General features: G+C 44.2%; 8 protein-coding genes across 8 annotated transcripts; 3 read left to right on the plus strand and 5 right to left on the minus strand.

The window, feature by feature from the left end:
• Window positions 1–2,121: 2,121 nt before the first annotated feature.
• Window positions 2,122–4,394, minus strand: PAAG_08419 (cupin domain-containing protein; the record flags this gene model as incomplete). The annotated part of the gene is made up of 5 exons (XM_015846504.1): window positions 2,122–2,297; window positions 2,418–2,669; window positions 2,731–3,960; window positions 4,069–4,226; window positions 4,330–4,394. 5 exons carry the CDS (start codon window positions 4,392–4,394, stop codon window positions 2,122–2,124), a joined length of 1,881 nt encoding a protein of 626 aa, XP_015701168.1.
• A 453-nt stretch (window positions 4,395–4,847) lies between these two features.
• Window positions 4,848–5,879, plus strand: PAAG_08420 (ribonuclease H2 subunit A; the record flags this gene model as incomplete). Its single annotated transcript, XM_002789596.1, has 1 exon — window positions 4,848–5,879. The coding sequence occupies one exon, from the start codon at window positions 4,848–4,850 to the stop codon at window positions 5,877–5,879; it is 1,032 nt and encodes a 343-aa protein (XP_002789642.1).
• A 274-nt stretch (window positions 5,880–6,153) lies between these two features.
• PAAG_08421 (peroxisomal membrane protein PEX16) lies at window positions 6,154–7,578 on the minus strand (the record flags this gene model as incomplete). Its single annotated transcript, XM_002789597.2, has 4 exons — window positions 6,154–6,277; window positions 6,345–7,191; window positions 7,271–7,306; window positions 7,392–7,578. The coding sequence occupies 4 exons, from the start codon at window positions 7,576–7,578 to the stop codon at window positions 6,154–6,156; spliced, it is 1,194 nt and encodes a 397-aa protein (XP_002789643.1).
• Window positions 7,579–8,205: 627 nt separating this feature from the next.
• On the minus strand, window positions 8,206–10,470 carry PAAG_08422 (hypothetical protein; the record flags this gene model as incomplete). Its single annotated transcript, XM_002789598.2, has 1 exon — window positions 8,206–10,470. One exon carries the CDS (start codon window positions 10,468–10,470, stop codon window positions 8,206–8,208), a length of 2,265 nt encoding a protein of 754 aa, XP_002789644.1.
• Window positions 10,471–12,288: 1,818 nt separating this feature from the next.
• PAAG_08423 (F-box domain-containing protein) lies at window positions 12,289–14,476 on the plus strand (the record flags this gene model as incomplete). Its single annotated transcript, XM_015846505.1, has 3 exons — window positions 12,289–12,332; window positions 12,391–12,765; window positions 12,859–14,476. The coding sequence occupies 3 exons, from the start codon at window positions 12,289–12,291 to the stop codon at window positions 14,474–14,476; spliced, it is 2,037 nt and encodes a 678-aa protein (XP_015701169.1).
• Window positions 14,477–16,490: 2,014 nt separating this feature from the next.
• On the plus strand, window positions 16,491–17,841 carry PAAG_08424 (DNA-binding protein HEXBP; the record flags this gene model as incomplete). Its single annotated transcript, XM_002789600.2, has 7 exons — window positions 16,491–16,527; window positions 16,904–16,923; window positions 16,991–17,025; window positions 17,091–17,104; window positions 17,173–17,187; window positions 17,267–17,608; window positions 17,732–17,841. The coding sequence occupies 7 exons, from the start codon at window positions 16,491–16,493 to the stop codon at window positions 17,839–17,841; spliced, it is 573 nt and encodes a 190-aa protein (XP_002789646.1).
• A 1,811-nt stretch (window positions 17,842–19,652) lies between these two features.
• On the minus strand, window positions 19,653–20,613 carry PAAG_08425 (hypothetical protein; the record flags this gene model as incomplete). Its single annotated transcript, XM_015846506.1, has 4 exons — window positions 19,653–19,857; window positions 19,992–20,173; window positions 20,253–20,302; window positions 20,364–20,613. 4 exons carry the CDS (start codon window positions 20,611–20,613, stop codon window positions 19,653–19,655), a joined length of 687 nt encoding a protein of 228 aa, XP_015701170.1.
• An 81-nt stretch (window positions 20,614–20,694) lies between these two features.
• On the minus strand, window positions 20,695–23,668 carry PAAG_08426 (hypothetical protein; the record flags this gene model as incomplete). The annotated part of the gene is made up of 7 exons (XM_015846507.1): window positions 20,695–20,957; window positions 21,398–21,581; window positions 21,669–22,780; window positions 22,842–22,992; window positions 23,068–23,098; window positions 23,164–23,173; window positions 23,260–23,668. The coding sequence occupies 7 exons, from the start codon at window positions 23,666–23,668 to the stop codon at window positions 20,695–20,697; spliced, it is 2,160 nt and encodes a 719-aa protein (XP_015701171.1).
• Window positions 23,669–24,932: the final 1,264 nt, after the last annotated feature.

Consider the following 24,932-nt stretch of genomic DNA (forward strand, 5'->3'; position numbering starts at 1 on the left):
TATTATCTTATTATTATCTTGACTTTAGTTGAGCTATAGCAGCTATTTTCTTAAGAAATATAGTGATTATCAGTGAAAGATACATTTATTTAATATAATTCTACTCTTTTTTCATATAGAATTTTAGAGATATGTAGTCAAGCTATGTGATTTCTTCTATAATGCATTCATTATAAAACTAAATATTGTGAAAAGCAATATTTCAAAGATTATTATATCAGTAAATGTAATTATATAATAAAAAAGTACTAATTATAGAAAAGATTCATATAATAATATATCAACAGCATTTAAAAAGAAAAGCTGAAAATGCAAGAAATACTCTAACATCTGATGTGATATTTACTGAAGCTTTACACACTTCAATATAGACTGCAAGACTTAGAAAGACAAGTTCTCTGAGGATAAATTCTTAATTTTAAAGTTTTCATTAAAACTTTTTTTCAAATTAAATTCTAAAGAGGTAAAAAATAAATAAAAAGTGTCATTTATATTATAATAACAACTTTTAACACACTTAAAAATCAGTAATCACTAAGTCTATTTTTTTATCTTTCTATTCAAATCTGAACACTCACAGAAGATATACTGATTTTCACTCTTATTAATTTTGAAGCTCAGATAAGTTTTATTAATTAATTTTAAGTCAAATCATATAAATTACAATTAATAGAGTATATATTATACAGAATAAAGAGATTTAATAATTATTAAATATATTTATTTGAAATTATTATAATAATCAGAGTAATCAGAATAATCAGATTGAAAAGTATATAATAAAAATAAATATGAAGAATTAAAAATTAATTACTAAATAACATATAAAAATTTTTTATAAATTTGAGAAAAAATTAATTACTAAGTTAAATAATTTTAAATTAATATACTAAAATCTTGATAAAATTAAAATATCTTTAAAGAATCTAATCAATTGTGAGCTTTAATATTATAGAGAATATGATAAAATTTAGTAATATAAACTGCTGAGAATTTGATCAAAATCTAATAAAAAAAGATTCAGATAAGACAAAATTGAATTTAAAAATTATTGATTTTAATTGTAAAGTTTCTAAATAATATTCTCAATTTCTAATGAAGAACAATAAGAGAAACTTTTATAATAAAAATAAAAATAATTATAAGAATAAAAATTAACAAAGATTTTATACACTTAGTATTATCACAATCATTAAAAAGCTTACAAAGACATAGATATAAACATAAATATGAATATAGACATAGACATAGATTTGAGCATTCAGCATGATCATAATTTGAGAAGTTCATATAAACATAGATATAAACATATAAATTTGCTACTCAATTTTTAAAGTTTTTTTAAAAAAAAAATTTAGTATTATATCATGACTCAATTAGAGTCAGAATGATGACAAAACAACAGCTTCAATTCATTTATCTAACTAGGCAGCTGTGATGAGAATACTAAACTAGGGATTAAAATGTGAAATAAATAAGCAGCTGAATATATAGAAGGGGTTGGATTGGAACGAATCAACCTTCAGAGCAGAGATGGTTGGGGATCGGGTCGGATCAACCTTTAGAGCGGGGCGGGGCGGATCAACCTTAATCCATATACAAGCAGGTGCGCCGTAACAACTGAGTGAACTTTTTATTGAGACGGAAGGTCTAGCTTGTATGAGTGGTCAATTCTTTCCAAAGTACGTTGGTCTGCTGATTGTCAAACTTGGTGGAAACATCGGCTCAATGAAATTATCTAGATGTATGCGTGGAATACTAAACCAATACACCTTCTGCACATGCTACATAGGAAATAAAGGCGTTCTCATTAGAATATAACATGTCCTAAAAATCCCTTATAAAATTTGAAACAAGAAAACAGGGAATTATTTTCTCTTCTGAGATAGCCCTCCTTTCAACCAGCATGAGATAGAAATATCAAGTAATCTGCCGAAATGCACCAAGAACCTAACACGCTGCCACCCAATGCGCCGGGTATAAAACTGCAGCTTAAAACTGGAAACTAAAAGAACAGAGAGTGACCTGCAGTAAACTCATTTAATAAAGGAGAAACCCTGCATCCTTTAATATACTCGCCAATCAATAGATCGATGACTATAGGGACATCACCCTTGTAGCTCAGGCCTGCTTAGGTCTACCTCTCTTTTTACCAGGCGGTACCTTCGCGGCTACTTCTGGGGGTTCAGAAGGCTCGACACTCTCAACAGGAATCTCCTTCTCCAAAGGCACACACCCCTGAGTAAAGAAAATGGCCGCAGATTTGTCATAATCGTTGGAAAAACTGTAATTATTTCCTGTAATCTCCAAAGAACAACTGTTATTATCACGTTCCTTATCGTAACAAAACATCCTCAACAAGGGCAGCGAGTAAACGGAGGGACTGAGAAAGGGGGAAACAAATAGTTAGAACTAACCTCGAGGAACTTGAAAAACGCATCCCTTTCCGGCGCTGAATTGAAGGCCTGACACGTCAACCCGTATTCGGCCATGATAGACGAAAAAAACCATGTGCATTTTCTTAGAGTTTTTTTGTCTCTTGACGGCGCCGGGAGGCATATCAACAAACCCAGACCCAAGGAAGAAGTTGTTGAGAATTTTGGCAAAGCGGAATGTCGAATCCTTTACTTCGTGCGTCTCAATTGCGGAAGGGGCAAAAGCAATATCTGCTTCAATAATCAGCGAAAACAGCTTCCAATTAATACCAATTGCTCAAAAGTGGAAACATACCTATCATCTCTTCTTCCTGTGTAGCACTTTGGGTTACTGGGTCCCACTTCTTAACTGGGCCGTAGAATACGCCCTGCTCTGTTTCCCACGGCTCAGCATTGTCAATATCATCGTCATCATCAGATGGGTCGTCCCTAGATCTCTTCGATTTGGATTTGGATTTGGATCCCTTCCTAGTCGATTTTTTACCCTTCTTATCCATCCTGGTGTCCATTTCTTCCGTTCTAATAATTTCTTTGATGGTTGACAAGGGAAAGCGTTGGCCCACTTCCGCAGTCCCATCTCCGTATACACATCGTTCGTTGCGCCAATACGCCAGAGGTCGGACAGATATCCGACCAGAGCGGGTATGCTGTGCAGACTGATCTGAAGGTGTTTCTCTTTTGAGAATGTATAGACTTCGGTTCTTCAAGGTCCCGCTTCGCTTGGTGATGTTCCTCACCACTGAATTTAGTTCTTCCTCCTGTTCAACCGACATCTGTAGATTTGATCGTCCGTTTGACCCAATCGTGTTCGCTCTCTTCGGCGCTCTAGAACTTTCTGCCTCCTCAGCAGAATCATGGTATACTTCCGGAGCTGTTACTTTCGGTTTTCTTCCTCGCCGCTTTGGTGCAGGTTTATCTGCAGAATCGGGGGCCGTATTTGATTCCACAGTACGTTGCCTATGTGTCTGTCCAGAAGGGTTAGCTTTGACTGGGTGGTCGGAAACATTCTTGCGCTTCCTCTCTCGACCTGTGGCTTTCGTAGCTATCGAGGACGAATTGACATTTTCTTCAAGGTCTTCATCCGAAGCGTTATTCACATTGTCATCGCTATCATCCGAACTTTGGTCCTCTGGTAAACCTCCGTCTGCTTTTTCGTAGCTTTCGTGGTAATCCCCATGAGACTCGACAAAATGCGTCTCCTCCATCTCTTCCTCATCTTCCTCCATGAGGTGATTACCATTATCAGAAAAGTCAGCAGGCTCGTCAACTTCCACGGAAGTTCCCAGGGGCGACTTGGTTAATGCTTGGGTGTGCGAAAAATCAAGCGTTCTTTTGGCAGTTGTCCGTGCAGAGAGAGGACTGGAGGACTGTGCCTGCTGTGGAACGGAGGACGAACGAATCCCGGGGGTTCTGCGCGGGGAACCAGACATTAAAGTCTTCATCGGGGATCGCGAGCGAGGCAAAACGAAGGGATTTCGGTGACTACGTCGACCTGAAAGCACGTCCGCTGGTTCTGGGATGGTACCTAGAATCGTAATGAACTTAAGCAATCATGCTTTCTCACATCCAGCATTATTGGCCGAAGCGACGGTGGTAGAAAAATCGTGTGAAGTATAAATTGAACAGAACCTACTATCGCCGGTTTCCATGTCATCCGAATTCAACGTATCATTTGCAAAGCCATTGCCATTAATTCTAACGGACGATTTCTCCGGCGAGGAGAACATCCCGTCAATCTCTTCCATGCCATGTTCATCTAGCTTTCCTTCTCTTAGGGTGATACCAGTGCGTCTAGATAAATAATATCGAATTAGTTACCATACCAAATATGTGAAATTGCGAATAACTTCAAATTTGAGAAACCACATTTATCTCTCAGATATAAAGAAATTACCTTCCAGCCTTCCCCACATTGGAATAGTCGAAATCGCGAGTCTTTGTAGGTCCTCTAGGAGCCATCGTAAGAGAGGTATAGTTTGTTGATTATTCGGGTTCACGATCAGCCCGACATGCCACATTGACGGGGGGTTCGTGGTTATTCCAAACAAGCCGTATTCACCGTATTCGACAGCGACAGCCAAAGGATGCCGTCCGCGTTGGCTATGAGAATATCTTTCCCTGAGCAGTTGACGTCTCGATGCCAGTGCTTGCAAATACCGCAATGTATCAACGCGAGCGGAACCGCGCTAAACCCAGTCTGTGCCGACGCGTCTTAGCTAAGCAACGTCACGTCTTCCTGCCAAATTGAATTGGCTAAACATCAAGATTAAAAAACCACAACAATTTGAACAATTCACACCCCAAACCACAGTTCAACCATATATATGCATACCTAGGTATATCTAGGTTACCCTCGGTTCCCAGTCTCAAACTACGCACCAAAGTAAACATCGACTATTAACTGCTCTCTCAATGCATAAACAAGAATCCTCGGATAGCAACGTACGGTTCATACCGCCATCAATTCACCCTGCTACTCTCCTTTCCGGAGACTCATATGCCCATTACTCTCCATGTCCACCAGCTATAACTCCATCAACGCTCTCGAAAGCCGTAGATGGCTCCATTGAGCGTACACCATGTGTTCTGGGTGTTGACGAAGCCGGCAGGGGTCCTGTTCTGGGTCCAATGATTTACAGCGCATTCTACCTCCCACTCTCACTCCATCACTCCCTCCTAGCCAAAGAACACCACTTTGATGACAGCAAAGTTCTCACCCCCGCTGTCCGCACAAACCTCATGCGCCTTCTATGCACCCCAGACCATTCTCTAAACACTTCTTGCGGCTGGGGGGTCAAGGTGCTGTCTGCTCGAGACATAAGTACAGGCATGCTTCGATCAGGAACGGGAAATTACAACTTAAATGCTCAAGCTATGGACGCAACTATTGAACTTATTATTTGTATCGTAGAGAAGATGGGGGTTAATGTGAAAGAGGTATACATTGATACAATTGGGAATCCAGAAACATACCAGAAGAAGTTAAAGCGGATATTCCCCGCGCTCAAAATTACCGTGACCAAAAAGGCAGACTCGCTTTATCCGTCTGTCAGCGCTGCAAGTGTATGCGCCAAAGTTACCAGGGATGTGGCTCTGGAACTTTGTTATGAAGCTTTAGTGAAGCAGCGCGGTGCGATGGAGCAAGAAGGCGCAGCAGATGGCTGGGGTAGCGGCTATCCGTCAGATTCCAAATGTGTTGGATGGTTGAAAAACGACATGGACTCGCTTTTTGGATGGGGAAATGAATGCAGATTTAGCTGGGGGACTGCAAGGGAACTTCTTGAATCGAAAAGAGGTATCAAAGTGGACTGGCCGGTTGATGAAGACAACGAAGCTCAACTATTAACGAACTTCTTCTCGTTTTCCGGGAGTGGAGCTGGATTTAATGATAAAACTGAAGAGTTACGAGATTGGTATGGTCAAAGACTTCAGGAGGTATTCTGAAATTTAAAAGACGTATATAATAGACTATTATGATCGCTGCAAATAACTATATAATGGTGATAATGAAATTGAAAGCTTCAAGGCGATCCAGCGATGCCTGCCCGTTGTTAAGCCTCATGCATCTAGCCGGCTTTTTACAATACTTCCCTATGATATACGGTTATCCCAGTCCCTCGAAACACATGTAAAATAGAAAGGTGGAAATAATATATACAATAACATAACGCTGGGAGGTTAAGAAAACAAACAGTCACAAATGAAAAAGTTTCTCTGATCAGAGAGTGGCAGTTGAGAAATAGTAGTTGTCCCAGAGGTACTCGTAATCTTCAACGATACCGCCAATTAATCCAAGTAATGGCTTGCCTTCAAGTTTTCGAATGAATCGTTGCAACCAAACCCTACACAAAAATGTTAGTTTCAATATGCCATTGGATGAAACCAACTGGATGAAAGTGCCAAACATACTTTGTAATATTCTCGTAAAATGCGCCCCTCATTGCCCACCAACCCATTGCCCAACCTCGTTTCCGCAACTCCTCTCTCTCCAAAGCGGTCAGCCCCCGCAACCCACCCGCGACTCTTTCCCGGAAGTCCTTGTTGGCCAGTTGTCTGCATCCGTATTCCATGCCAAAGCCAATAAGCCATGGCGTCCAGCTCTTCTTCTTACCTCTCCACTTCTGCAATGCCAGTGCGTAAATGAGTGGTCGAAGGATGTACAACACCTCCGCAAGCTGACCCTGCCCGGTAACCCGATGCAGGAGGCTTTTGGGAGGCTTGATGTCGTCTGCGGTAAGGACTCTGGATATTAGGTAATTCGATATGTTGCTGACATCCGGCAAAGATGGTAGTGTCAGGCCAGTTCTAGGCATCGTCCAACTTAGGTCGGCGACAGATCCTGCTTCACTAGGAGGCGCCTCTGTGTCATCCCAAGGGCTTCTTTCCCTCTCTTCTTCAGGACTCCTTGGATCGACTTCCCTTTCGGGCAGAGGAGGGCTAACCAGGGGTCTAGAATTGGTTAATCTAAGCAACATTAACCGGCATATTGTTTTGATGCCTTCGATGAACACAACTACACGCCAGCGGAATTTCTCTCCTCGTCGTCGCGCTATCATTTCCCAGAGTAACTCCGTGTATTGGACCATCTGTAAAGTTAAGGCTACCCGCCGGTAGAGTGCGGAGCGCACAGACCAATATTTGGTATATCGCGAATGGGGTGTAGGGTTAGGACGAGGGATGGCGGCAGGAAGCCGAGAAATGACACGTGAGACAAGGGAATCATGATAAAGAGAAAGAAGTTGAACTCCAGAATGGACTGCGTAAGCCTATCGTTAAATGCGCTCATAGATCGTGTGAACGTGCTCCGTAGATTGTTCGGATATTGGCAGACTTACGCGACTCGGAAGCTAATTCAGACTCTCGAAATCGTCCTGGTGAGAAGAAAACTGGTTAGCTGACGTTGGCAAAGAGTCTATTTGTATGCGCTGCGCAAGAGAAGTGATAAAGCATCCCTACCAGGAATAATATACGTCAGAGACCTCAATCCAGACTCGATCTGGCTGACGGTATTTGAGTTCTTAGTTACAAACTCCTCATACACCTCCAGCAGTTTCGCGGGTTTGGATGACGCTGATGACAACCGATTCCTAGTCTTCTTTGAAGACTCCATCTCGATATGATGAGGGGATCCCAAGGTAGACATTGTCATGTCTACCAAATAAAAGGTACACCTATATTAACAGCGGTTGTTGCGGGTTGTTGGAATGATGTAACATGGAGCGTTGGAGATTCAAACGACATCATATTCACGTGATCTGAAGTTAATTGCTTGGCTGTGCCGAGGCAATTCGGAACCTCGTGATGGTGAACGACGCCGAAGTCTATGTCAATGGTATCTCAATGCGGAATATAAACAGAAAAATGTCTCGATGGGACAACTCAACAAACATTTGGACGCTTTTTGTGATTCTATAGTTTTACCTTCTAGTAGAGTAAGCAACTGATTTCTTGAATATTTTCTGATGAAAGTTTTAGCTTCTCCACGCTGCAGATTAGACAAAAACTGGTATTTTTGCCGATGACACGGGCGTTATATGCAATTTCAAAATCCCGTCGATGAGAGCGAAGTACTGTACATAATTGGCTTTAAAATACTCCCTAATAGTATCCCATCAGCTCTAACTGGAAAGTGTATCTATAAATATATATCGAGGTCAGCTTTCGCAGGGAAATAAAATAGAAGAAACACTACCCAGCATTGAACAGAGCATTTATCTATCAATCGATAAGCAATCTCTAAGAAGATCCATCTATCTATACATCCTCCAGATCACTCATCAGCAAACCTCCACAATCCCCCAGGCCTCATGGCCTCCCTATATCGCTCTGCCAACTTCTCCTGCTCTGCTTTCCTCGCCTCCTGCCAATCGCGCTCCAATTCTTGAGTACTTGGCATATCCGTCCGCCAGAACCCAGGAGGCGAACGCGCTCGCTCATGGACATATCTATGCTTGCCAAACTGGTTGGCAAGATGCCTCGTTCGCGCATCAAGGAGTAGCTCCTGCAGCTCCTTATTGGTCATAGATTCTAAGACAACTTTTTTATCTCCCAAGTATTCATCAAGCACGTTTCTGTCCTCCCGGTCTAAATACTCCAATGACAAGTCTTCTTTTTCGTCCGCGGTTTGTTCACCGAACCTTTTCAGCTTCGCCATGGCGCGAAATCCTTTCCCACAGCATTCTGGGCGAATACAGCCTGGAAGGCATTTTCTCAGGTCTTTCCTGCGAACTACTTCGTCAAACGCATAATCGAGTCCCTGGTTTCTTTCCGGATTGAGTCTGAAGTGCTCAAATCCCAGTCGATGGAGGGGACGTGCTCGAAAGGGCTCGCTCTCGGGGGATATTTCATCGTCATCTCGGGGTTGAGGAAGTGCAGAGAGACGTAAATTTCGCCGAGGTGGCGGTGGGGGGCGTTGTCGACTTGATGAATTTCTCTTCTCCACAGTTTGCGGGCGAGAGCATCTAGGTGTAACTGAGCTAGATGACACCTTACTAGGAGTTCCAGGAGGCAATTTTTCCATTGTTTCAGGAATGCGAAACGGGGAGTTCAGAACAGGTCGAAACCATGACTGGTCCCCCAGAAAGGGATCTTCCAGGCAACTGGTAGTAGGGCAAACGGCGTTCTTAATTCTTGCATTTTCCCGCAGCTGGTCGGTAGCGGGCCTAGTTTTCGTTTTCGAATGGCTCATTTTTTCACCATCCTCTGTCACTAGATGTACTGCGTCTGCACCCTTGGGATTGTACCTGCTTCGTTTGGTTTCCTGGTCTTTAGTGTATCCATGTGATTGTCGAAGAGAGGAGATATTGCAATTCACAGGCTGAAGAGCCAAACGCCGTTTGGTCCCAATTATTTGGAGTCCATCCAGATCAATTTGCTCTACTTTGACCGCCTCTCGCTCCTCCAAAACAGCAAACTTAGTTCTTGGAGGCTTAAGTGGTGGAGGATTAATATGGTTCGTTGATCCAATGTCAATGTCATTTGTCTCGCAGGTGCTTGGATCCAGACAGTCATCATCATCATCATCAGTCGTCCCCTGCATGGTTTGAAGCGGGCTTCTTGGGGTAGGTTCACTCTTTGCGGCAACAGATCTGGTGAAACTCCCCATCTCGAGGGGTTTTGTGCCGGCACTGGGCGCTGGTTGTTCACAGTTTCGCCGAGCGCTCACCCTCACTGGCCTTTCTGAGACGAAGATGGGACTACCAGATGGAGAAGAACTAAGGAACATACATGGTTCATCAGCGTAACGTGGATCCTGAGTTTGAGTCGGAGTTATATCTGAGGAGGTAGGTCCAGAGGAATGCTGGTTTGTCAACTCTTCAGGAATTCCTCTTGCTCGAGAGTTTGAGCTAAGCAAAGGCAGTGAGCCAGGCTCTAGTGCTCCATCAGAGATTCCAATGGCTTCCCTCTCAATTCCCGTAGCCATTTCATGCGGACGAGGTTCAGGTATTTGATCCGCACGTCCAATTGTAGCTAAACCGGTCGTAGATGCCTCTTCCACCTGCCCATGATGCCGTTGGTTTTGTGGGACACGAGATGTAATTTCATCGACTCTCTGAAAAACAACTCTCTTTCCGCGAACATGAACGTCAAATGAATCACGTTCAAAGCAGGTATTCCGAAAAGAAACTTTGTCTTTACAGTTTTTCAGTTTTCTCTTGACAGTAAAAAAGGACTTGATCAGGCTGGCATTTTCTTGGAATAGCTGCTCATATCGCTTTGCAAGGCTCGCGTAATACTCGTACGAAATAGTGACAGGCTTTTCAGTTTTCCCTACTGATTCATGGAGGACCATATTCGGAGCATATTGTTGTCTGTTGTCAAGGAGTCTCTTTTCCAGACCGTCAACTGCGTCGTTGGACTCCAGATTTTCGAGATATCGTTCTAGGTCCGCATTCTCCGTTTCCAGAGCTATTATACGTGAGTCCCGGTGCTTGAGTTTTTCTTCAAGCTCTGCATTTCCTTGCTTCCACTGTCGACATTGGTTGACCAGTTGACCGACCTGTTCAGCCAAGGTGCAAAAATCGTGTTCCTCCATCAGGACTTTCTAAGACGACCTCACGATAAAAGAAATAGAAACACCAAGAATCATAGCTCCCACAAAGTCGGGAAATGTTGAAAAGTGCTTACCCCTGGGTAAATAATTAAACTAATATAATTAGTCTACTGCAAAAAGTGCATATTTTATATAGAAGCCAAGAACATCAATGGACGTTGATGTCTACAAGCCCAACACACGCCAAAACGCGTGGTCGCTGACTAGTGAGCGGTAACGTGACTCTCCACTGCCGCACTATATCCCACAGCGCAGTGCACAATTGCTGCAAAGCAATAATAATACGTGTTTCTCAAGGGACAGTTCTAATTTGATACCGAGATAACAAACCTGGCATAAAGTTTGCGATGGCCAAATTTAAACGGATTATTACGCCACTATAAGCTACTGCAGTAACCATCCATAAATGCAACGAACTTTTTTTGATCGATTGAGTTCCGGCTACGCTGGGGTCCAAGGGACATCAAAACTAAGCATCCAATTTTCTTTTTCCTGAGCTGTCTTCAATCGGACCCCTAAACGGAAGCGATAATCGTCCATCCATCGTGGGCATATAGCATCCCTGGTATCAATGTAACCTTATTAACTATTTAGAACACTACGCAAGTGGATACATAAGTGAGGGACGAAGCGTCAAACAAAGGAGGACAAAATCATTACTCCAAAGCGAACAAAAATGGAATAGGAGACAACCCATTGCCAATTCCCGGGGATATGTTATCATCAAACGGGAAAAATTGAACAGTCATCAGCAGAGGAGCTTTTGCAGGATTAGATAGCTACATTGGGGAGGAAAAGTTTCAAGAAATGCGGAAGAGCACCGTGGATAAATTAGACGCATGAAAAGATCGATGGAGGAGGTGCCGGTGAAGCGTTATTACATTATGGGATCAATGTCAGTGTTGACCGCAGCAGCGATGATGGCCTGAAGCTGACCTCATGGGTTTTCAAACATCGAGTTCGAACCATTCTTTCAAAACATCTCCGGCTGTTCTTTTAACGAAGCAAGTAAATCAAAGGCGGAACTTATTCTCTGTCCGGAAAACACAACCCAGCTGTCATGTTATCCTGCCGGCCTTTGTGGTACAGTCAGTCTACTTATTCTGTCCGGCAACTATAATTAGAGGAGTTCTATGGAGGTAATGGTCTCTTTTCGCATCGTGGAAGGGTTCCCATACAATGACAAGGGGCCAATTTTGTCACATCGAACCTACCCCGATCCGTCTTCAACATAATCAGATATTGATTCACTCAGCTGATTTAACAATGCGGTATCCACAGGCATTTTGGGGGGGGGGGGGGGGGTTCGGTATTTTCATGAAGCTATTCCCGCCTACATGAAAGAGGCGTCATGGGAGATTTAGAATAGTCTATATGATAACGTAGAGCAATGGCTCACAATAGAGTCCATTCAGTGCCAAAATTAGGCAGTGCCAAATAACTACAGAATCAGTTGCATCAAAGACGGGATCGCAATTCCAATTGTTAAATAAAGAGCACTGGATCATGCTCACAAAACCCGAAGTATGTCCCAATCATCTACCATCGTGACCAGTCGCGAGGAATCCCGCGAAGTTGCTTTGTCATTGATAAATACAGGAAGGTCCTGGGTAACGTGCAGATCACACTGCGACTGTCATGGCGCAAACGGGTATCTCTGTGCCATGGAGCCCAAAGGGCACTTTGTGTGTCGGAATATGAACTTTCACGATCCGGAAGCAGCAAGATCAAGGCTGGAGGAGCTGTACAGAAACCGTCAATTGGATGAACCGACATCATGCCTCTTGGACATTGAATGTGATGGCCACCGTTTCATCTGTGACAAAGATGGGCATTTCTGATGGGTTAGCTGTGAACTCCCTCGCACTGGAAACAGCAATGGCTGCCGATCTGAGAATGCAGCGTTAAGTTGGGAGTTTGGGAGGGTGAAGTCACGTTATCACGTGGCGATAAGCCATATCAGCAAGCCACCCCAGTGACGAATCCATCAGCAAAGGGAGCAACCGATTCTCCTCTTCCCATATATCTCAGTAATGCCCTATATCCATATACATGGCCATACGTGTTTTGTGTCGGTTTAACTACTATTTGGATTGGATCTCCTGCCTTAGAGATGTCCAAACGTGGCCCTGACGGTTTCCTAGCTGATGCGCCGCTGGCGAAACGGATGCGCCCAGATGATGCCAGCAAGCAAGATCTCCTTTCGAGATTGAGCGACGAGCTCATACTTCATATCTTGAGCTTTCTCCCCACTCAGTCACTGAGTCTTTGCCAGAGGTATTAATATTACCATTCCGCCACATACGCCATCAACCTGGCTTAACCCCGTATCAATACCTCAGTAAAATCTCACATAAAAATACAATCTAGATTATCGCGTCGATTCTATGGACTCGCGGGCGATTCAGAGCTATGGAAGGAAAAATACTATGCGCGCTGGGTGTGGCCTCGCGCCCGTCGAATTCGTCATCTCAAGGACTCTGGCCTCTCCACCAGACCCGCCGGCTATACCCCTAGGCCATCGAGGTGGATTGGCCATGAAAACTCGTCCAAAGATCTGGAGCATGCAGATTGGAAGAAACAATATCGCCTGCGACATAACTGGTCCAGGGGATCCTGTCGAGTCACGGAAGTTGAGGTCGCACAACCTTTCGTCCCGCCAGTGTTAGTTAAGCTATGTAAGGCGCTGGTATTTACGGCGGACGCGAGTAACGGGCTTCGCGCATGGACTACCAGGCATACGAAATCGTGCCTGGCTCAACAGCCACTCTTTGATACAAGAGGAGAAGAGCGATCTGGTTCCACGCCCACCTCGATTGCGGTTGCGCCGCGGGATGATGCGGAAGGCGACTTCGAAGTCACTGTTGGATTTGAAAATGGGAGCTACAGCGTCTATTTTCTGAGCTGCAATAGCACTCGGTTTGATTTTCAATTCTCACACCCTGCATCGTCGAATGGGGCCATTACCGCTCTCGCATCGTCATCCTCGTACCTCCTTACACTCTCCCAGAATCAAACCCTATCTCTCTATCGTTTCTGTTCCAAAACCCATCCAGAAGGGCAGGAGGTGCAAGCCACGAAGTCATACAAACTAATCGCGTCCCTCAAAGCCAACAACGTCTTTGCGCCACTGTCCCTCTCTATCCGGTCATTACCAACTGAAATCGTCGCATCCATAGCATTCAGTTTCTCTCGCATCGGTTGCGGGTGGTCAGTTGGGCTCCAGGAGCTTCGGCTAAATCAAGATGGCGAGAGTCTAGGCTCTCAACTTGCGACTACGGTAGATCCGCAATTTTGCGCCAACCCCTTAAGCCCGTTGATGGCAAGGATAAATGGCAAATCGCAATCGCAAAGAGTTGGCAATAATAACAAAAACGGATCCGTCATCTCTGCGTCGCCGTCACTCTCATACACCCAGGCACCAACATCACTGTCATACTGCCACCCCTATCTACTCACGTCCCATGCCGACAACACGTTAACAATGTACCTGGTTGTGTCCACCTCCAACTCTCTCACGATTAAAGCCGGCCGCAGGCTTTGGGGCCACACATCCTCCGTGTCCGGTGTACAGGTCAGTGACCGCGGCAAGGCCGTGTCTGTGAGTTCCTGTGGCGGCGAAATACGCATATGGGAGTTGGAAGATATGATCTCATCCCATGCGCATTCTTCAACTAGAATGCTGCAGCGGGATGACAGTGTTCAGATCAGCCCTGAAAACGAACTCGAGGATGAAAGCGATTCTTGGAGACGACAGCGGCGCCTACAGCCCCATCAGAAGCAGCAGCGGCAGTCAATGAATCTAGAGTTAGTTTCGGAGGCTATTGAGAGACGCGGGGATGGACTGGGGTTGGCTCTGGAAGATATGTCGACGGAATTGAAATGGGCGCGCATGCGAGGGTGGGTGGGGTTTGACGATGAGCAGGTTGTTGTCCTCCATGAGAGGGAGGCGGGGACGCAATTGCTTGGTTGTTACGATTTCACGTAGGCGTGGGAGTGTATAGATATATAACTAATATATATATTAGAATTGAGATAAATTTCTACATGTTCATCTCCAATGACGTCTTATTTTTCTAAATATAGAGATTGGTTGTTGGAATTGCCAAGACATCCCTGGTGATAGGTAACTACATGTATCTTAACTCCTTGCTGTAAGCATCACGATTAGACAAGATGTGGAGCTGAACTGAAATACGTAGACTTTGACAAGAGCATTAAAAATATACATGCTCCATCCGATATCCATTTACACCTCCCTTCGCTCAAAATATGTAACTGAACACAAGAATGGGAAGCAATACGAACCAGACTCACACAACCAGCAACATCCCACAACTCAGCATTAAAATCGCAATATTAGAATGCTAAAATGAAATCCAAATCTCACAAATGTTATCCTGTATGCATGCATGGTTCCCGAAAGGCGGGGAAGAAAAGGGACAAAACCAACTTTCAAGACAATACTACCCAATTTCGCCATCCCTTTCGTCCTTCCGGAGCACCTTCGGCTTCCCTTGCCCTGTCCCGCCATTGTGCAACAGCCCATCTCCCAGTTGTTCTAGGGCCCTTAGCTGGTGCTACTAGATGGGTCGTGCAGGTTGCAGGTAACGGATGGGATTCCCATGCGTTTAAAATAACTAGGGATAGCTTCTGGGACCTTGGAGGCAGATTGAGGATACGACAGGGACCTTGGGAGGAAGATTGCCAGCGTGGGGCTGGGTATATAAGTGTGACATAATACCCCTCGATATATTTCACTCTTTCGATATGCTTTCTTTTTTGTTTTATTTTATTTTTTTTATATTTATTTATTTTTTTTTTTTTTTCCGTTTTGCATTTTGGCGAATATCCTGCTATTTCTGAAGGGGAAATAGTCCATAATTTGACCCTCAGAAAACTCCATCTGCGATCCACAGGAAACCTCAATGGACAGCCTAATTCTGAAACCGACAGGGCAACTGACAGAAGATGAGATATATACATTGGCAATGCCGATTCTGTTCTTTTGCTTGGAATATAACCCTGATATATAAGGGGGGAAGTTCAACAAGTATGATGTTACCTTGAAACAAATACATATCCGGCAAGGCAAGCAAAGAGTCGAGAAAACATGCACGGATGGACTTGAGCCCACCACGCACAAATCAAGGCGGCAGCACCATCAAACCGGAGCACCATCGTTCATTCTATTCCATCTGTCCATCTTTCGCACTTGAGATGTTATTTAATAAGACACCTCAGTTGATCCTCAACGTTGTCGGACGCAGACCTTCAATGTCAGCCCTGAACTAACTGATTAACAGACTAACCCAAACAAAAATGCGGCTGGGTGGATGCTATTGTTTTTTTTTTTTTTTTTTTTTTTTGCCGCCCAGAACAGGTGACTTTGGCTGCGCTCATCAAACATCGAAAAATCTTCGGGCACGATTTTTCTTTTTATTTCCCTTTTTCTCTCCACCGACGTCAGCTTCTACAAATTCACACGGTCTCTTCTTCTCTTCTCTATACTCGCACTCTTTCTCTCTCCGCACCATCCATCCGCTCTGCGATTGTTGTCGTACGTATTCCGACCCTGCCTTGCTCTGTTCCTTTAATTAGCTGTGGTGGCATCACATTGGCCACTCGCTTCGAGCCACCACCGCCTTACAAAGCTTCCCCGCATCGCACTGTGCTGCAATTTTTGACATTTTCACTTTTCTCGCATTTCCAGATCTTATTAATTTTCAGTTTTCGGTTTTTTTTTTTTTTTTTTTTTTTTTTTTGATTTTTACCTCCTTTCGAAAAGTCTCTCTGCTGACTTAGCCGCTATTTTTACTTTTTCTTTCTCAGGAACACAACGAAAACGACGTATTTAAAACCCTCTTGCTCTCTTCGAACCGATTGGATTTAAATACGATCTACAAAAGATCATCACTCTGGTCCCTTCAATCATCAATTCCTCCCTTTCAGTCCTTATCCCCCAAAAAGAAGTATCCTTTTTTTTTTTCCCAGCCGCCAAGATGGATTACCAGTCAGGTGGCCGTGGATGCTTCAACTGTAAGTTTTGTTAGCCGGACAGGCTTTTTCATATGCTCGCACTGTATCTCTCTCTTTCCCCACCCGCCCCTTTGTATCCCCTCCTCTCCATTTTTACTTTGCTTTTGTTCTGGAGATATCCTTTAACGGTGCTGCGGGCGTTGGTTGAATTGCTGTTTCCTCCGTACTGTTTCTCCGGATCGGAATTTTTATAATTTGTCGCGCAAAACCGCGAATAACTGTCCACATTCTCGACCCTTGTGAATTGTTTAAATCTCGAAATAACCCCTTTGTGCTCTACGATTGCTTAACAGTCCATTTTCCATAAACCATTCTCAGTCCCGCTTTTAAAACAAACCACATGGATTCAGATTTGCTAACAAGATTTCCGTTCCAGGTGGCGATGCCTCTCATCAGGTTAATATGTTTTGCGCCCTGTGGATTCGTGGATGGCATTGATTTGTGTTTTTTATCCCCTCATTAGGCTCGCGACTGCCCCAAGAAAGGAACTCCTACCTGGTAAGTCGTGCTCATTAATTACCTTCTCCTATCCCATCTCATTTGCATATCTAACTTCCGTTTAGTTACAACTGTGGTGGTAAGTTGCCTAAATCCCCGGCTCCAGAAATCTTGATATTCTAATGCCGTTATTCTTGCGTTTTTCAGGACAGGGACACGTCAGTAAGTAAAACTTAAAACCACAATCGTCCAACCGACGATCTCTTGAACTTTCCATCTAACCTCAATCCCCCAATTCTAGGCCGTGAATGTACTGCTGCACCCAAAGAGAAGACCTGTTACCGATGCGGTCAGGGCGGACACATCTCCCGTGACTGCACTTCTGCCGGTTCCGGAGACAGCTACACCCCCAGCGGAGGTTACTCAGGTGGAGGAGGAGCTAGTAGCCAGGAATGCTATAAGTGTGGTCAGGTTGGACACATCGCCCGTAACTGCTCCCAGGGATACAGCTCCGGTGGATATGGCAGTGGTGCTGGTGGCTACGGAGGTGGCTATGGTGGCAACCGTCAACAAACTTGCTACTCTTGTGGTGGTTTCGGCCACATGGCTCGCGACTGCACTCAGGGGCAAAAGTGCTACAACTGTATGTTTGATGTCCCTCAATTTTCTCCTCCCCTCTCCCCTCACTACCTATATATCTCTCTTTCCCCCTTCCATTTAAGCATTATATCTAATCCTTTTGATTTGTTTTCGTTCGTGTTTAAAGGCGGCGAAGTTGGTCACGTCTCCCGAGACTGCCCCACCGAAGTCAAGGGCGAGCGTGTTTGCTACAAATGCAAGCAGCCCGGCCACGTCCAGGCAGCCTGCCCCAACTAAGCATCTGAAAAAAAGTTGGGTGGGAGCGTCGTGAGAAAAGAACGAGGAGTTTTTAGTGTGTGTTTTTCTTTCCTTCCAGCCAGCACGGGGCATTGAAAGAAATTCACGCTCAGTTTGGTTGGCGGAATAATGGCTTGGTCATGACTCTAAACTCAGAACATTTTATTTCCCCTTTTTCTTTTTGTCAAATCATGAGATATGCCTCCCTTTCCCTTTTGTTTATGCTACCTATTACTTCTACTTGCTACTACAACTTCACACAAACGAAACTTTTTTCTTCTACACGTATACAAAACGCACACAAACACAGAAAACCACCCTTCATGGCCTGGATTGGGCACACCAAAATGAATTCAAGGAAAGTATTGGTAGGGAAACAAGATGGAAATGGTGGTAAGAGGGATGACAGTGCAGAAAGTTAATATGTGGGATGAACATATCAAGATTGAGAGAAGGCGAGGAAATGCAAAGCAAACACATACATGGATGCATGCATACACACAGGCACGCAGACTAAGAAAAGGGGCCCAAAATTGGCATTTCTATTATATTTTTATGCCATTTTTTTTCTTTTTTCTTTTTTCTTTTTTTTTCCCCTGAAAAAATTCTTTTGTTTCTTTAAGGGTTGCATCTTGGCTTTTTTTTTTTTTTTTTTTTTAAAAAAAAATTCATTGGACTTTTATTGCCGTGTATTATTAAACCTCATCTTTATCCTGATTGATTAACCATCTGTGTTTCTTCTATCTTTTACCCCTTTCAATTTAATAACTAATATGTGTTTTCTTTAATCCTCACAGAGGAAACCTTTTTACCGATATAACTACAGGTACAAGGCCTTATCTATTATTAACTCTCTACATTGGAGAGTGCTTTTTTTTTTTTTTTTATTTTCCCTCTCATTTAGAAGTTCTTACTCTCTTTTATCTGCTTCAACGGATTTCGGACGAAGATCACCAGAAATGATTTACATATGTCATACAGTTATACGAAAGGGAAATCATTTAGCTCTTTTATCAAGACCATTCTGAGTGGCCTTTGCTCTCCCTCATAGTATTTCATCTCACTTCCCTTATACCGCGCTCGTGTCAATCGTCCACTCTCATAGCATCTGAGAGAGAAGTACTTAGCTTCCTTTTGAGTCAGTGATCTACTTTTCTCTCCTTAGTGTTTCCTGTCGCTCTTCTTGACTCTGATTCTGTTTATCTCTTCCAAAGGTGAGGAGAAGAAAGGGAATGAAAACCGTTATCAATTATCTCATATCTTGATTGCCAGCGGAGATATGTACTGCACTGTTCATGAAGCAATCAAGACGGCATCGTCGCCGAATGTCTCTGAAGTTCACAGTTACTATACATACACGAGTTCACGTCAAGTTGGGATTGATGTGTGAGATAAATTCAGCATATATATCCCTAAATATGATAGAGGGCAGCGGGCTAGAATATATTAAAGGGACAGAAGAGTATCGTTCATTTAGTTCAGCCAAAATATAAGAACATCTTGGGTCAAGCCTTGCTTCAAAAATTCCAACAATAGCAGAGGCAGGAGAAGAGACAGCTTGGCTTTAGTTGCAATGTTCAAACATCGAAATTCGGGGTCATCTTCACAACTACATACACTTATACAAACTCCGCACGTTCATCCCCCCCCAAACCATCCCTATTCCCATTTACCCTACCCAGATGTCTATTAGCTACTTTCATCGTCTCCCCCAAATCCATATCCCCAACAACCCCTCACCTTACCTCTCCAACTTCTTCACCCCCTTCCCCACCCCCTTCGAACGTCCCAGCACTAAGCCCCTGAAACACCTACCTCCTCCCCATAGGCGCCTGATAAATCTCCATCCTGCACGCCTCTTCATACGTTGGGATCCCCTGTTTGCGCTGTATAGCTTCTTCCTCCTTATTACGATATTTCCCGCCTGCAAACTCGTTTATGGCGGCTTGTAGCTCTGCATCGCTGAGTTCTTCGCCGGCTGCAGTGTAGGAGCCTGTTGAATAGGCGTCGTGTCGGCTTCAGGAGGGGAACCCATCGAGGAAGTAGGTGGTTATAGAGGAGTGGGGCATAATGAATGGTTCTGCTAAGGGTAATGTTAGTTCTGCCCACAGTTGTAGGGCGATGGCCAACTCGAGTATTCTGATCAGGACTTGCTAAGGATGCTGTTTGAAGTATTTGTTCGATATGCTGTCGATGAAGTGTTGTGCCGGTTGATGGCTGATGCGGCTGACATTCCTCTCAATGCCATGAATCCTCGGGGTCCCTGCGACATAGACAGGTTTTGACGCTGTGGTTCGACTCGATTCTCACAGTTCCGGGAGTTTCTGGTTCTCTGATTCAGTTTTGTTAGCTAAAGGTGTCCGGGACAGAATTGGGAGGTGTAAAATAAATGTATGGAAATTTGCACGTACGTTGCTCATGGATCCACATTCCCAGGGACCTCGACGGCTCACAGTGTCCGCTGAGCGTCGCGGATAATTAGAGTGGAGGCAGTCTTATTGGCATATGACCAGCCTATACACGTTCTTCCTCGTCAGGTTTCGCATGTTTTCGGCCTCTGTCTTGTAGAGTACGTTCATGATTGGTTGTTTGGAAGATAATAGATCGAGTCCCTTCTCCATTCCCACTGCTGCTCTCTCCGGTGCTCTCATCGCTTGTCTCCTCATTGCTTTCACCACAACTCTCACCACTGCCGTCTCGGTTGCCCTCTCTACTTCTTCCCACTAACTCAAACCTCAATCCTGATCCAAAAAGCCGATCCAGCCTCGCCATTTCTTCTAGCTACGCCTGTCTCCATCGATTCCTGGCCTGCATCTCCTCCGCAACGCTTCTCTCGATGATCAGCCGAATCAGCTAATCCTCCTCATTGTGCCTGGTACATTGCGCCGCCGCAGCTGCAGCGGCAGACTCACGAAGGATTCTTTCTTCAGCCCGCAGGTGGGGATACCATGGCATTTTGCAGGCTTTGCTGGTGTTTTTCGTGTAACCGGAGGCTCTCTTGTAATGCTCGGGTGAGCATATCGTTATTGTCTTCCATGGTTTTGTGATTGCTGACTGTTCAAGGAGAGACTGCGCAAATGAGGGATCAGTTTTCAGGTCCTTTTCCTTTTCGTGTGCTGGAGGAGTTAGTATATGGGTTTTCGATGTACGGCAGATTTTGTTTTGAAGATGTCGGAGCAAAGCTCTTCGAGGGAGTTAGTACTGACTGGAGCTCTCCTTATAAAAGCTCCCTTGCTTCTTGGATTGCCATAGTGAATGATGAAGTGAAGATTAAAGCCTTTAAACCTGACGATTGCGCAAGTTGTACATTCAACTTTCAATACTGTTGTGAAAACCGTGGTGCGTTTAAATGTCTGTAATAACAAAATGATGTAAAGTGACCAAAAACAGAAACGAAATGGCATCAGATTTAATCCAGATCATTACAGTGCCAAAAGAGAAAAAAAGTAGTAGGCGAAATATATAAGCTTATTACAAGAGGAAAGGGGTATATATCGCAATTAAACTTCCACGAAGTCAACTTCTTTTTCATAGAATATTTATGAACTGCAACTACACATTGTCGCTCGCTGGTACCGTGGGACATCTCCGCAGAATCGCTCTTCCTCATCCTTATTCAAGTCCCACCCATCCTGGAACGGATTAAGGGCCATATGTATGATGCGGTCGAGAATTTTTCGATCACCCTTGTTCTCGACACGCTGAATCACCTCATCAAGAACCCAGGAACGTGGGAGGAACTATATATCGATATTAGTAACTTCTATCAAATCGCACAACACTGCATGCGTCCATCTTAGATGGTGAAAATGATGAATAATACTCACCTTTGGGTTAGCAGCCTTCATGGCCTTCTGCCTCTTTTCATCCGTTACAGCAGCCCAATCTTCAGCGATACGTTCCCTCCACGAAGAAAGCCATTTAGAAATACGCTCCCTGGCCGACTCTTCAGTATTCCCTAAACCGCCAACACCTTCTTTATGGAAAAAGATACTGGCGATAGCCTTTCTCTGCTCATCAGTTTCGATATCAGCAAGAGAAATACCAGACAAATGTCTGAAAAAGTGGTTGAAATCAAGCTCGAGAGCCTCGAGGGTATCAAGCAGTTCCGAAAATAACTCCTCAAAATCGGATTCTTTGCGAGTTTTCAACCCCAAACGTGCTGACATGAGTCGTTTGTATTCGTTCATGAATACGGTTTTATATTCTTCGCAAATGTTGCCTATGAGCTTCTCTGCTCTTTGCACAAGGGTCTTGCCAAATTCCTCCGTAACTCCCTTCGTAACGAAAACCTCGTCATCCACCTGGTCTCCAGCACCCATTAGCTCACCCAGGGACTCCCCAAGTCGCACCAGGTTCCACCAAATCACACTGGGTTGGTTCTTATATGAATATCGAAGGAGATGGTCGTCATGATTCGGGGTATACTGGGGGTCAAAGTTATCCATAAAAGCGAATGGTCCGTAGTCGAGAGAGAGCCCGATAATAGAGGTATTGTCCGTGTTTAAGACACCATTCATAAAACCATAGGCCTGCCATGCGGCAACGGTCTTTGCATTACGTCGTACTATTTCTCGATAGAGGCGAGTAAAGCGGTTCTCCTCAACACCCTCCCCTCCTTGGATTGCGTCTTTTGGTACTCCCCTCAGAGGAGTGTCGACGGATGGTGGATCTTGACCATGTGCCGCTGGTAGAGACAAAGCCGCTGGGAGTGATTCCCAACCAGGAAGAACATCTTCAGCGACATAGGTTGCAAGCTTCCTGGTGAGGTTTCGATCTCCACGAGACCGAAGAAGGTCGAATGTTCCGATCCTTATCCAAGATTCTGCAAAACGTGTCACAATCGCACCAGGTTCTAGCCGTTCTCTTATCACTTTAGAATTGGGTAAAAGTACAAGTGAAAGAGCACGGGTTGTGGGGATGCCCAACGCATTCAAAGCTAGGAGCAGGGTTAGAAAAGGAGTCAAATCAGATGTATTCTATGGAATGGGAATATCCACCTTCTGAAACAATATACTCCCTGATGCTCGAACGGAGGACCGCTTTCCCATCTGCGAATCGAGAATAAGGAGTTCTGCCAGCCCCTTTTATCTGAACCTCATATCGAATTTTAGTTACCGGATTCGTAGATTCGAAGAGGCTGATTGCGCGCTAGACAGGCTGTTAAACTCATAATGGCTCATTGCCAATAGATAGATAACAAATATAAGATGTAACTAAACGTACCCCGTCTCCCAACTGTCCGGCCCATGAACCACTGTTTTTAACATGCTGTCAATATTAATTACCAAAGGTAGACATCCAAAGGTGTTTCATGCATACAATTGCCAGCCTCAAAGGGTGTTAGCACGCAAGCGATTACAACGATTTGAACAATAGCTCATTCTCGGTTGGTATAAAGGAAAGGAGCTCTCTCACCCCCGTAACACTGTGCCCACGGATATATCCCGCCATTCTCCAGAGTCCAAAATATTTTATTACCCGATACAATGTCGCGGAACTGTGCAGACTTCTCCTCGCCTTCCTTGAGACCTAGATCCCTTAGCGCCCGCGGACTAACACTTAGAAGCTCTGGTTGATCTGTTGTTTCGGGGCGGACATAGGTGAATAAAGCTCCTTTAACAAGGCGGGGTCCCAAGGCCTCGCGTGGGGCATTATGGGAAGATTCCGGGGTTTCAAAGGCGGGATCCGGAGGCAGCTTTGAGGTGAAGTTACTGGATTTTGGGATATCATCTAATGACACACCTGCGGTATGCCCATTCCCGACCCAATTCCCGGATCTTCCGTTTCCGTCTCCTGTATGTGAGCTGGAAAGGCGAGCGGCCATCTGAGCAAGGCGGAACCGAGGAATATGTAATAGGCGGATATGGCGCAACAGCATGAATGAACCTGAACTGTACGACGAGGAGAGTGCAGCTAACTAATAAAACGGAAACCTAATGCATAGGTCCTGAATGAAGGACGGGCCAGGGGGGGGAAAGAAATGAAATATATTGACATTGCCACAGAAAACTGTTAGGATTGCCAGGATTGATTAGACAAAAAAATGCCGATGAGACCCAACGGAGAATTAGCATGCGATGACATAATTCTGGCTAACCAGTTAACTAGTTAGCTACCTAACTAACTAGTAGTTTGACTTCGCAACTAATTAATAGTTAAGATGATCGTTAACTAACAGTAAACCCTCGCTATAACGAATTCTTCCATAACTAACATCGAAAAATTCGTTAAACCTCTGTAAGTGAAAGCCATTAACTATTCAATAGATTTTCTATATAATTCGTTATACCGACTCAAAAGGCCTCGCAGAACCGCGATTTCGGTCAATCAGAAAATAGCTCTACGCGCTCATTAATTGCAAAATATAACCCTCAGCAATTTAAGGCTTTAAGACATTGATTTGAGAAGCTATAAAATCAAAAGACCACTCTGTCCTCCGTCTCCGAGATCCTTTCTTCATGTTATGATCATCTTGACCAGACAGCCCCACTGTTCCTCGAAGCAGTAGCGCTACCAACAGTATACTATTGCACAATTAGACTCTGATGACGGGAGTGATGAAGATGAGGATATGAATACAGAAACCCTTTTACAGATTACTGTTGGAGCCTAGGCTTTCTATTATGGACTAGCGCACCGCACAGTAGTAGTATATAGCATCTCTTCTGAGATAGGCTAACCAATACAACCCACTTCAGACGTCCCACAATTACAGCTTCAGAGGCTTCAGATTTGGTAAAAAAGACATCACTTGTATGAGGATCAGGGAGATCAGAGTCTAATTCAACAGCTTAATTACTATGATACAGGTTAGGAGCACGGAAGCTTGCAAATCAGCAGCAGCAGGATATTCGGGCGTCCTTGAACGCTCAACCTCTATACACGAATTCCTCTACATAACAAATTGAACAGGCTTCCAAGATTAAAATTGCTATAGCGAGGGTTTACTGTAACATAGAATCAGAGCTGGATCATTGGTGAGTTAGTTACCAACGATCACTTACGCACGTTAGTTGAATGGACAACCACCAAAGTTTGTTAAATGATACCAGGAATGAAAGATAATTCGATGGATTTCGATCTATCCT

The sequence above is a fragment of the Paracoccidioides lutzii genome, assembly GCF_000150705.2.
Source record: "Paracoccidioides lutzii Pb01 unplaced genomic scaffold supercont2.34, whole genome shotgun sequence".
Taxonomy (NCBI): Eukaryota; Fungi; Ascomycota; class Eurotiomycetes; order Onygenales; family Ajellomycetaceae; genus Paracoccidioides; species Paracoccidioides lutzii.